This window comes from Lonchura striata, chromosome 3 (assembly GCF_046129695.1).
Source record: "Lonchura striata isolate bLonStr1 chromosome 3, bLonStr1.mat, whole genome shotgun sequence".
Classification (NCBI taxonomy): domain Eukaryota; kingdom Metazoa; phylum Chordata; class Aves; order Passeriformes; family Estrildidae; genus Lonchura; species Lonchura striata.
Genome location: NC_134605.1, coordinates 32,699,163 through 32,711,870, shown reverse-complemented (window position 1 = coordinate 32,711,870; position 12,708 = coordinate 32,699,163). Strand labels below are relative to the sequence as shown.

General features: G+C 38.9%; 1 protein-coding gene across 3 annotated transcripts in view; it reads left to right on the top strand.

The window, feature by feature from the left end:
• Positions 1 to 12,708, top strand: part of LOC110481665 (protein ELYS) — a 42,113-nt gene that overhangs the window by 22,051 nt on the left and 7,354 nt on the right. For all 3 annotated transcript variants that reach the window (XM_077782043.1, XM_077782045.1, XM_077782044.1), the window contains exons 13-31: positions 173 to 263; positions 350 to 439; positions 632 to 772; positions 1,541 to 1,645; positions 2,125 to 2,218; positions 2,518 to 2,641; positions 2,750 to 2,806; positions 3,985 to 4,131; positions 4,860 to 5,047; positions 5,222 to 5,366; positions 5,464 to 5,595; positions 6,110 to 6,257; positions 6,343 to 6,493; positions 7,027 to 7,128; positions 7,553 to 7,748; positions 8,623 to 8,817; positions 9,993 to 10,425; positions 10,952 to 11,054; positions 11,990 to 12,096. In XM_077782043.1, the coding sequence (XP_077638169.1) occupies positions 173 to 263; positions 350 to 439; positions 632 to 772; positions 1,541 to 1,645; positions 2,125 to 2,218; positions 2,518 to 2,641; positions 2,750 to 2,806; positions 3,985 to 4,131; positions 4,860 to 5,047; positions 5,222 to 5,366; positions 5,464 to 5,595; positions 6,110 to 6,257; positions 6,343 to 6,493; positions 7,027 to 7,128; positions 7,553 to 7,748; positions 8,623 to 8,817; positions 9,993 to 10,425; positions 10,952 to 11,054; positions 11,990 to 12,096 (2,749 nt within the window). The remainder of the gene's footprint in view (positions 1 to 172; positions 264 to 349; positions 440 to 631; positions 773 to 1,540; positions 1,646 to 2,124; positions 2,219 to 2,517; positions 2,642 to 2,749; positions 2,807 to 3,984; positions 4,132 to 4,859; positions 5,048 to 5,221; positions 5,367 to 5,463; positions 5,596 to 6,109; positions 6,258 to 6,342; positions 6,494 to 7,026; positions 7,129 to 7,552; positions 7,749 to 8,622; positions 8,818 to 9,992; positions 10,426 to 10,951; positions 11,055 to 11,989; positions 12,097 to 12,708) is intronic.

Genomic DNA, 12,708 nt, shown 5'->3' with positions numbered 1-12,708 from the left:
GTTGCATTTGCAACTAGTGTCTGAGTGGGCATCCAGTTAGAAAAAAAACACTTGTGTTGTGGCTCAGGTAGTATCTGATTCGGGTCACCGACAGAAACTCCAGTGTTTATCAAGGTAAGCCTTAAAAGAAAAGTATGTGAGGTTGTGATTTGCTTTTGTCTGTTCTGTTCAGGAGGAGCAGTTAGAAGCAGTGTTGTCAGCTGCTGTGCAGACAGGTTCTTTAGAACTTCTGACAGGATGCATTAAACACTGGACTTCTGAAGGTAATGCTGCTTCCATTGTTTTTATGTTGTGTCTGTTTTTGTTAGAAATTGTGATTTCATGTCCTTTTTGTTTTCTGTTTTTAAAGAGCAGCCAAGTTCTGCTGTAAATTTACGGTTTGTTCTTGAGTGGACGTGGAACAAGGTGATCTGTACAAAAGATGAACTGGACCAAATATGTGAGTAGTGGTGTAGTGGTTTTTTGAAACCTTGAGTCATTCTTCATAAAGGATCTTCTTCAGTAATCTGCCAATGTAAGCTGCTGGTTCTTTTAAGTGGTTCTTTAAGTCTCTTGTGGTTGTTTTAGTGTTTAAGTTTGGAAGTGTGCAGTTGCTCTGCTGATTGATGATTGAATATTTCTCCTTGACAAGGTGTTCCGCTCTTTGATGGCTCCTGCAACTTCATTGACCCACAGACATTACAGTCCCTTCAGCACTGCCAGCTGCTTCTGAGCAACCTCAGCACAGTCCTGAACTGTTTCCTAACAGAAGCCCGAGAGCTTACTGAGAAAGGTTGGTGAAAGCACTGCTAGGCCTTTGGTCTGATTGGTAAGATTTGGAAGGATGCTTTGGTTGTAACTGGGCATAGGAGCTATTGTTGTTTTGGATGACTGGGAGAGAGTCAGTTGAGCTGGAAGGAGAGGCTTAAATCTAAGCAGCTGGGACTTGGATTTAAGCCTGTTTGAGTTGAGGGAAGCAGCTTGTTGTGGAGTCCATGAGGCTGGGTATGGGAGGCTACACTGATTCAGCACCGAGTTGCGTGAGAACCTGGGTGGCAATTGCAGCAACTGAGTGTGGTAATGCTGAGAAGTGTTCCTAATTGTTAGCTGGCAATTGATAGTTGTGTGCGGATTGCTGGGAAATAGAAAGAAACTAAAGTGAGTAACTTGTAAAGCCATTTCCTTGAGTTTTTTTTGGCTTCTGATTTTATAAATTGTTGTTGGCATGTTGATGGAAATAGAGGACTATAATGTCTTTCACTAAACTAAAGCTCTTTGCTACATGGAAAACAAACGTTGTCTTCCTAAGTATATCTAATAGTTTAGGCTTTATTTTTCAATTTTAATCTTTGGTGATTCTGTTTCTTTGTAGTGATTGGGGTTTTTTTGGTGAGGGGGGAATGGTGTTTTTTTTTTCTCCAAATTCATAAGTGATCCAGAGAGACAACTACAAAGGCAGGTTTCTACTGTGATTGTTCATACTTTCTATTTGTTCTGCAAAGGGAGTTCTGTAAAATAGGAGGAATTGCAATACTCAAATCTTGTTTTGCCTTTTTTTCAGGTTTTTCAGACTTGACAAATAAGCAGATGGTAACCAGCCTCATTTCTTTGTATGCACAAGTGGTGATCTGGTTCTGTCGATCCAGTCTCCTTCCCGAGGGTTTAGGTAAGCAGAATCTGTAGTTAGTACCAAAACACTTGTTTTGACAGTAAAAGCAGTACCTGCAAGGTTTGAACCTTTGATTTATTGCTCAAGGTGGAAGTAGTCCTTGGAAATGCTCTTAATTTAGACACCTTATAAATTCCATTGTCAGCTGTAATTGTTTTACAGATGGTCATATGTTCAAAAAATCATTCCCTTTGACAGTTGTTTATTTAGGAGTAGCCTTGAGCTTACCCTTCTTGGTCTGAATGCTGCATCAACCACAGACACGAAACTGGTCTTGAGACAAGAAGAAGTTGCAGTTTTGCAGATTGCAGCAGTAATAGTTTTGTCATAGTTCTCCGTTAGCAAAGGCAGAAACAGGATCGGATTCTCTGAGAGTTGGAGGCTTCTTGAGGTTGTGTGGTATCTGTCTGTCTAGTCCAAAGTTTTAGTTGAAAAATGTGGTCTTCTTTAACTTGCTTTTACTTTGTCACCTGTAGATGATCACATGCATTTGTCTCGACCTTTCTACAATTACCCTCTGATTCAGAGCTACTATACAGGTCACCGACAGAAACTCGAGCGTTTATCAAGGTAAGACTTAGAGGAATTCTCTAGAAAGCTGACACTGTTAGACTTGTGAGAGTGTTATTTTTGCAGTTAAAACCCTTTGTCTGCACTCCTTGGCATTACACATAACAGAGCAAGAAAGCAAGCCTGGAACCCAGAAGATCATTGCAGCTCTTCTCTTGGGTTCGTGCTTCAGGCTTCTTAATTAATAAGTTAATTGTGAGCTGAAGACCATCTTTCCTCTGACTCAGAGAAATGTGTGACACTGAGAGGCTGGATTGTGTGTTTTACACTGTGCAAGCCCTTGCTCTCTTTTGTTGCAGAGGCAAATGGGATTCTGATTGCTTAATGATTGATGGAATGGTTTCCCAGTTGGGAGAGGAAGTGGAGAAGTTGTGGCAGAGAGATGAAGGCGGCACTGGGAAATACCCACCTGTTAGTTTACATGTGAGTGTTCTGTTCACTGAAAACCCCAGGAGCAGCAGCAGCAGTCCCCTAAAGCCAATGATTGTGGAAGACAGGAGCATTAGAAAACCTTTTCATCTTTCATTTCAGGCACTGCTCGATCTCTATTTGCTAGAAAGCATTGAAGAAAGCAACAAACATGCAATTGTATCCTTTCCAGATTCTGTTATTAATCCTTCAGGGTGTGTACATAAAAGTTTTTATATACTTGTCACCTGTGTGTGGTTAGCAGCACTTTAAAATTTATGCCTCAAACACAATGTGAGCGAATGCATTTAGAATAGAATTAAGTCCTAGACAGAAGGATTGCTTAATTTCTTTCTAGACTGGAATTTTTCTGATTTCTTAAATGTTTTGTTGCAAAGTCTCTTTTCGTATGAGAAAACATGTTCTCTAAGTTGTATTCAAGATAAAAACCTTGCTTAGTTCTTCTCAAATTTTAGCACAGTTACTTATGTTTTAGGACACCCCTATATGTAGCGTATGACTGCTTGTTAGTATGGTACCCTAAAATGTACTGTTTCAGAGCCAAAGGGTGAAGTGACAGTGGTTTTTCAGTTGCTGATTTTTGCCAAAATCATTCATTTCCCAGCCCAGCTAAGAGTGTTTGATTTTTTTGGTTTGTGTAGAAAGTGCAGAGAAACAGAATATTCATTGGGCAGAAGCCTAATATTTAAGCTTCTGGAACATGCAGAATTACCTTTTCTTGTTTGTTGGCTAAACCAAGAGTGGAGCCTGGAGAGCAAAGGGGTTAAAAATGGTTGTAGTCCCAAGCTGCCATTCTCAGACATGTCCCTAACATGGGATGTCAGAAAGGGTAGATGACACTTTGAGTGAGGGATCCACATGCAGTTTTAAACAGAGTTTCAATCGGTAAGTGTTAAGTTGCATTGTACAGACACCATAATTTGTGTTGGATTTGTGAAGATGGGAAATGAGGAGAATAAAACAGCTGTAGAACTTCTTTTATTTAGTAATTAAGCATTGGATGTTGAAGTGTGTTGAGTGTCCAACTGTTGGCTTCACTGACAGAAGCAGAAGCCTGGGTTTGTAACAGCAGTATATAAATACCCAATATCTGCCCTTCTGATTGCCTTACAAAAATCTGTAAGTGTTTCTTTCTGAAGTATATTCAGAATGCAGTTTTGTGATAAGGACCTAACTATTGATATAATGGGTTCTCATAGCTTAAAATGGCAAGATCAATACCTTGAGGTGTTCTGCTTTCTACTATTTTCATATTCTTATTTCATTGTTTTGCTGACTGTAATGTGATACAAGTTTCTGGTCTTGGCAATTTATTCACCTTAATTAGATATTCTCAGACAATTTACTTGCTGCTGGATATTATGCATTCTTTTCCAAATAAAACAGAAACTTCAATTGACTCCTTTCCAACTGCCTTTGCTATCCCCTGGGGTCTTGTTAAGCTGATTCAAGGGTTTTGGCTTCTAGATCACAGTGACTATGAAGTAAGTGTGAAACAGTTGAGTTAGACACACAATGCACTGCAGAGTATAAAGAAATAAAATTATTTTTACAATTGGTAGTTAGGTATAAGAAGCTGTTGGAGCATAAGAATCTTTTTTATAACATTGCTCTGACATCTTCAGCAACAGGTTATGATTTTAAATTTTGCTTTAACAACTTTGACAGGAAACTTTTGAAAATAAAGGAGTAGTCAAATAATGCTTAATATTTGGATTTTCGATGCGTTTTGTAGTTAGGTTTTCAGCAGACTGGTTGGGGACTGTTTCTAGAAGAGTGTTTTGGCTACTGGAAGCGTGGAAATTGTGATGGTAGCAGGAACATTTGAGAAAAAAGACTGCAGGAGTGGCATTTCAACCTAATACCTATTCTTCCCGATACTAAATGTTTTTCTTGTCACTTTATCAATACAACCAATTTTTTATAGCATAAGTTAATGTATTTATGAAAAGCAATGTCTCTACGGAGGGTTTTTGTAAATTTACAAAAATCTGAATTGCTACTCTTAAGACATTTGCTTTGTTCTGGGTGGCTGATTTTTTTTTTCCCTGTAAAGACTGAATAATTTTACTGAAATGTCCTGGATCAAGTATTTTTTTATTTAGACATCTAAGTTTCTCTAAGCCAAGTCCAGCCTTGCTGCAAAAGTTTTGAGTGTTTGTTGCATGGGTATGTATATCTGTGGTAATGAAGCTGCTCTCACCTTGTCCAGAGTTCCCTGGCCCTGCTCTTCCATCCAGCTACAATCAAGACTGTGTCATGGCAACACATGAGGATAATTCAGTCCCTCATGTGCCAGGGAGAGCACAGGCGAGCCCTCAGGTACATGCAGATGATGAAGCCGTCGATGTCCAGCAGCAGTGAAGTGCGGCTGTTCCTCACCGTGTTGTTGTCCAATAGGTAAGGAAATCTCCCACTGTTCTGGCATTCAGAGATGGGGAAATGTGGAGAAGTGATGACACAAATGGGGTTCCTCTCCATTTCCTTTGAGCTTTGAATGAGTACCATCACTGTGGGGCATCTTTTTGGCTTCAGGGTTCCCATTCCTTTCCATGTGCAAAACCTTAACTGCAGGTGCATGGTGGAGGCTTGGGGTCTGTTGCAGCAACACGCCACGAAGTTAAACATAGAAGAGCTGCTAAAGCACATGTATGAAATCTGTCAGGAGATGGGGCTCATGGAGGATTTGCTGAAGCTGCCCTTCACAGACACAGAAAAAGTGAGTTTGGAGAAGAAACAAAAAAATCTTAATTGTCTCTTGGGCAAGAGAAGAGGCAGAATCGTAATGGATATTTGAAACGTGTTATTTCTCACAGGAGTGTTTGGAGAAGTTTTTACAGACCAAATCTGGTGTTCAGAATCATGAATTCCTCTTAGTCCACCATCTGCAGCGTGCCAACTACATCCCAGCACTCCAGCTGAATCAGGCCATGAAGGCCAATCTGATGGTAAGGGTAGCAGCCCTGCTGTGAGAAATTAAGAATTACAACTTACAGACCATGGCTCACTCCAGTTAAAAAAGTTTGTTTACATCTGAGGAATAAATATGTCTTGTCTTTTCATTCAGTTCCTCAAATCCCTCTGTTACGTATGGTTTAGGTTAAGAAGTTGTGTTACTTATTTCTTTGGAATGAAGAGTATGTTGTATGTCATGTCTTGTATCTGGCTTTTACCTTAGAGCAGCCTGAATGTTCCACTGGTAAAATTTGCCTTATGGCTTGAGTTTTTGAGTTGCATGGTGTTTTTATGTTTTTGATTTTTTTAACTAGTCTTCCTTGCACTTATCCAAAACAGGTGCAATTGGTGTGTGCTCCTGGGTCGAACTTAAAACTTGCTGTGGCTCTCTGCAGTGGATTTGTCTGTAGAGAAATTTAGGCCTAGCTTAGAAAGAGCAGAGAGAGTTCTGTGCAATGAACTTCTGGTGAATTGTTAACTTCTTGCTTGACACATTTCTTTTGTCAGAATGATCGTGATCCTCGCTTGAGAGAGAGAGCAGTAGCCAGAAATTCCCTGTTAGACCAATATGGCAAGATCCTTCCCACAGTTCAAAGGAAGCTGGCAGTAGAGAGAGCCAAGCCATACCATTTGCCTTCATCGGTCTTAAGAGAAGGTAATTTTAGAGAAGGGAAATAGGATGTGCAGCTGGCCATCACTTTGATTACACAAGGCTGATACTTTACCCTCTTGCTTTACAGTCCCAAGGCCAAAACCATTATCAACAGCAACAAGGCAGGCTAATGCAGGAAATGTGCGTACAAGATCAACTTTCATCAATAAAGTGTTGTCTAAAATTGGAGAAGTATGGTTCGGAAATGAGGAGAAAAGAAATATCTCACAATATGCTAGGTAAGCAGCCTTTTATAAAAGTTAGTCTTCATCTACATGTTTCGAGTGGGAGGTGGAGAGTGAGTGAGTGAATTGTAGGGGAAGAGAAAGAGAATTCAACCTGATTTGTGTTAGGTTTTTGGTGGGAAGATGCACGTGAATAAAGCTTTGTTTTGCCTTTCTACAGATATATTCCATAACATCTAAGAATCAGTTTATCATACATAGTGTTTAGAGAGCTTTTCTGCTGTGATAATCTTCTCTATATAAATGCACCTATTTACATTATGGCAGATGTGTTTGCAGTGTTTAAGAAGCTGAAACTCAAACTGCCACTACCATGAAGCTGTTAGCGTACTGACTTTTATAGACTAGTTTGTGTGATGTTTTACCAGTTCCTGCGTGGTTATTTAAAAATAAGCAAAATACCTAAGAGTGGATAAGAGGCTTAAAATTGTCAGGTGATTGTCCTGCATTGGATGTAGAAATTTTAATTCTGGTATGGCTGGACTTTTAGGGAATGAAAATCAGTTACGTTTTTGTTTTCGTTCTAGTCCTGGAACTACAGAGCCAGCAGTCAGTAGACATCCTGCTGCAGAGTTGCCTGATGCATTTCTTGGGACACCTATTACAAAACTTTCTCAAAAGTGTTCAAGGTATAGTAGATCTACAAACTTTATATTTCAAAATGGTATTGTTTATCATGTGAAAACATGTGCATGTGTGTATGCTTTTTTGGTTTACCAAGGGTTCTGTTGCATTTAGTTTTGTATCTCAAAGAAAAGGTCAACTTAGGGATAAAATTAGGTAGACAATAGTAAATGGTCTCTGCATTGACATGCCAATGACCTTGGCATTGCATTGATGCTGCTAAGAATTAGGTCACTTGTGCAACTTAAAACTGGGGTATTCTTATGTCAGAGGCAGGGATTTAGGAAATTAGGTATGAAATGTAAAGAAATAATGAAAAAATGCCCCATAGTGACTGTTACTTGTTTGTGGGACTGGTAGGTCACCCCAGCAGTGGGGTTATATTTCCTGTTCATCCAGTATTTTTGTTTGAAATGTGTATTTTAACAGGTTGCTGGATTTGGTGGTTCATCCTGTTCCTTCCCACTCCGTGGCTCAGGATGAGAGCTGGCAGTCCCCGTGCAAAGTTGCTACTTCTTTTGTGGCATCCAGCCCCCTGAGATCAGATACACATCACTCCAGCTTCCAGAAGAATCTGCCAAGAGCATCAGAGTTGAATTTACTGGAAACTCCTCTTGTGGTCAAGGTTTGTATTTTAAAAACACAGTAGCAACCAACCTAATAAAAAACTCCTGAGGTTTGTTTTAAGTGAAATCACCAAAGTATTTAGTAGAAGTGCTTCTGGATTTCAATTCTCAGTATGCATGTGGTTATTATATACACAGCCCTTTTGGAAGCAGTCTTTAAGCAGGAAACTTTAGGTCTCAGCTGATTGCAGTGGACAGCTGATTGTCCCATAGCTTTGTGAACTAAATGTATTTTTATTGTATGCAGCAATTCCGTTTTTCCACCTTCTGAAGTACCATACGTACGATATGTAGAAGGATGAACTAGCTTCATCCTCCTCTTTTGAAACCCTTTCAGTACTGTAAAATAATACGAGATAAGAACAGCTGAATGCTTCCACATGAAGATGTGTAGGTATTTTTGCAACAGTGTCTCTTCCTCTTGTGTGTAGGTGATTAATTAATGAAAAAAAAGTGTGTCCATCTCTTTGCAGATGGCTGTCAGATGTGGCGACTGAAAACGCTGTTGTGCATAGTGAAGTTAAAGTTGTGTGCCTTTTATGAGAGCAGTGTAGAAATTGCAAAAATTAGTAGGATTGCAGAAAACATCTTGCAGAAAACAAGATGTCATATCCTTGCTTCCTGAAGAAGTAATTTTGAAAAATAACATTTATTTTTATGCCATTACGAAGACAAACGAAGGGAAATATAAAAAGCATGCATTTTTATCTTGAAAATGTTGGTATTTTTGGAAGAACAGTGCAGAGGCAAAACTTTCTGCTGCTGTAAACAGTTCACAATTTAGGGTAATGTAATTTTTTGTAATTTATGTACAGTCTTCTGTTTTGAAGATTTAACTGGTCCTAAATTAATTGTTTTTATTTCTTTTCCTAGAGAGCTAAAGTTTTGGCCACATCTTCTGGTTTTCCTGGGTTTACTCCTCAGTCTATTCTCAGGTCCAGCCTTCGCACTACGCCCCTAGCAACTCCCTCTGCATCCCCAGGACGATCAGTTACTCCTCCTCTACGAGCAAAGGAACCTAGAATATCTTTCAGGGAAGAGAGCTCATATGCAAAGTGGACTGTTGGGGTAAGCTAGACTGCAGTTAGTGAGTTTTGTAGATAATGCTGTGATTTAATTTAGACTTTAGTTTGCCAAAACTCCTTATACTGAGAATCTGGATTGTGAATCAGAATGGCAGAATTTGATAAAAAACAAAGACTGTTATGCTAGACATTTTGTAACATCATGTTCTTGCAGGAACATAATCATAACATACATTAGGGACCATGGTTGGTTTTACTCAGATGTTGTTCAGAATGTTAGTTCACCTTTCAGCTGTACCTTTTCAAATGGTAGTGTTGCAGGAAGGTAAGGAATATAATGGAGCCTCTTGTTTGGGTTTGTTAAATTTTGTAAATTGAGCATCTAGGAAAGTAACAAAAGTCATAAAGATGCATTGACTCTTAACCTGTCATTTTGCAACATTGGATTTACTTAAATGATGGTAAAAAGAGACTCCTGATGAAGAGAACTGTAGTGTTTTGTTCTCTCAGGCTCAAAGTTTTCGGGTTTGCTTCTTGCCTTGCACCAGGGATAGCACCCATGTAGTTTTCAAATGCAGTGGGTCGATCTGACCAGCTGTGGTCCCTTCTGCTCCTGCAGCTGTGTAGCTGGATTCTGTGGTTCAGCCCATCAGCCAATTGCCAGCATAATGTACCCAAATTGGGGGCACAACAGGGGCATGTGCCATGTGTGAGTAGTTGGTATATGTTACAAGGAGCTACTCAATTGTAACAAGATGTACTCTCTCCTGTATGAAATTCTTACTAATAGTGGCCAGATTAATTTGCTTGTTCCATGTCACAGGCATAGTTGAACACCAGCATATTTTAGTAGTGCATATGTGTTTGTTGAAAGGGCAAGCATAAATTAGAGAAATCTTGAGTTAGGATGTTACTAGGCAAAGCTTTGTCTTCACAAAAACACACTAGTTAACCTAGTGAAGAGCCTTGAAATGACATAGTGAGCAAGACTGATTTAATCTTAATTCTTCAAGGTCATGGAAACTCAATAAGCAATCTAACGTGTAATTATTTTTTACACCCCACCTTAAATCTAAGATAATGCTAGAATGCAAGTTAATTTTTCATTCCCTTGCTAAGGGGACATATGAAACTTGGAAATACCAGTATTGGTTGGGTTTTTTTGTTTTGCTTTGACAACCAGCAGACTCATGTTGCTGATCAGAACTTTTATTTTAGGTGACAGAAGATGATAAAGCACTATTTGGAGCTTCATCTGAGCATCATCGTGGCTTGGTGGAGGATGCTTGGTCTGAAGAAAGTAGAACTCAACCAACTCTGTTTACTGTGAGCAGTCCTGGGGATGATCATGCTGAATTGCAGGAATCTTCAGAAAGCATACCTGGAGATGGTTTGGAGAAGATGGATGTCAGTAAGGAAAATAGTAACTTCTCTGTCAGGTCAGACCAGACCACTTTGGAGTATCATGATGCAAAATCATCTGGTGATTTTGAAGATGATATCATCATTATAGCTGCTAAACCAGCTAATTCTTCCACTGAAGAAACTGTTGATGTTCAAGAATTGGAGAAAGAGGAAGAAAGTGAAATGGTTGAAGATAAACCTTTCCAGATGAAACAACCAGATTCTTCAGGACAAAGAAAAGAAGCAGGTATGTTTCGTCCTATGATGATAACCTCAGTTTCTGAATTTTTCAAATGTCTTCAAAAGACGGAATTACTGAGGAGTGCAGCAATTAATGATGAGTTTTCACAAATGTCCTAGGCTTTTAAAATTACCTCAATGTTTTAAGTCTTTTTTTAGGTATCCTGGACCTTACGAATGTATACTTTCCTTGGCTGACATTTTTTTTTTTGTGTAGCTGCAGCTGAAAAGCAACAGTATGGGAGTTTTGAAAGGGATATGTGTTTAAAACATTGGCTTCTGGTTATGTTTAAGGGTACTTCTATAATTTGCAGGAATTTTTACATAGTTTGACTGAAATTATGCATCAGACTTCTTGTTCTACTGGAAAGTAGAACACAGGCCATCTATGCATTTGAAGTCTTGGTAGCATTATTTTGTTAAGTCCCTATCCTAGGTGAAATGCATAAAGGATCACTTTTAACTCATGAGCAGTTTAAAGTAAGTGATGTTGAGTGCAACAGGGAAGTCATCCATCTCTTTAATTTTTGTAGGATTTGTGGAAGAATCAAATGCTGAAAATCATACCCTTCCTGAGTATAATAAGGTGGTGTTTAAAGCTTCTGAGGCTGCAACTTCTGGGACTGGAAATGAAAGGTGAGCTTATGAAGTAGATACATCTTTGGGTTCACACAGCATATAGCTGCTGGCATTTCTGTGTTTGAAAACTGATTTTGATCTGGGATTAGTACTTTCCCGTGTTATGTGTAAGAGCCTGTCTATTCCATTCTGTCTGTGACCAAAAGTAATCTGGTGTGAATGTAATGCACATTGACTAACTGTCAATTTGAGCCATTTTTCTCAAATCATTGCAGACCCCCAAATATGATGATAAAGACTTCATTCAACAGTCCCATACAGACTTTGTGAGACTTACTAAGCAGATAACTGAACATAAGCCCTGAAAATTTTTTCTGGGAATTGTGTAGTTAAAAATGAATCCTGAGTGTCCTGTAACTTCAGTGGGTTTATTTTGGAGTTTGAATACTTTCTGACGTATTTTTTACACTTGATTTCTGTTTTCTGTGTGTGCTCAACTAGCATCTATTTGTTTATGGAAAAGGAAGCCATTTTCTCACCAGGTACTTTAAAAGCTGCAACTGCTGAGTGATAAAGACAGAATGTTAGCAGTGAGAGAACTTTTAATTTCAAGTGGTAACTTTCACCTGTACAGACTTCTGTTCAGTTGGTCCTGAACTCCTGTTATTGTAGTTGCCCTCTTTCTACAGAAGATAAATACTAAATTATTCTGTAATGCATCTCTGTTATGTTATTATTTAGTGTTGGGTAGCTGGAAAGAATGTTAAGTATTATTAAGAATGTTAAGAATTGTTAAGTAATTCGTTGCATAAAATGAGTTACAAAGTGAATTACAAATTGAGTCACAAATTGAATATGTTGATAGAGGGATTTCTAATTTTTATAGTATTTTTTGTGGTTTGAAACTTGAAGATTTTACAGTGAGAAAGTGACTTGTAAGGTTCTTAAAGGTGTGTTTTCAACCTTTATGATGAATTTCTCTTTTCATGAAGTGAAACAACCTACCAGGAGTCTGAAATGACCTCTTCATCAGAAGAAAAAGCCATACTGCTTGCAACAAATCCACAGCTCGCTGAATCCCCAGAGGCAGACCGTGAATGTATGTTGGAAATGTTCTGTGTGGTAGGGTAGCAGAGCTTCTCAAGTCAAATGTGCCATACCACTGTAGGGGTCACAGATTGAAATAGTAGTAGTGTGTTACTGCTAACTTTAATTAAACTGTAGAGAGAACACCCACCTTAAAGAAAGTCCTTGTAGACAGTGCATAGTGAATCTTTTCGTTCTTGATCAGAATATTGAGATGCTGGTAGAACTTAAAGTATTATAAGGAGAGATCAGTATTTATTTTAATGTTGTACACCACTTCCAATTTGTGTGCCATAGGATCTGCTGCTTGATTTACTATTTTAAAAGACGATCCTCAGTATTCAGACTGAAGCAACTGTCTACCAGTGTGCCTTCCAGCCACATTGTCCTCTTTTTGTCGCCTCCATGGACTTGACAACTTATTTTTTCCTCCTTGCCGTGGGACTGCATCCTTTAGCTGATCTGTAGTTGTCACAGTTTAAACCCACTTGACAACTAAGCCCCACTACTCAATCATTTCCCCTGGGTGAATGGGGGAGAGGGTCAGAGAGCTAAAGGTGAAAAAACACATGGGTTGAGATAAAGACACTTTAATAGGGAAAGCAAAAGTCTTGCACACAAGTCA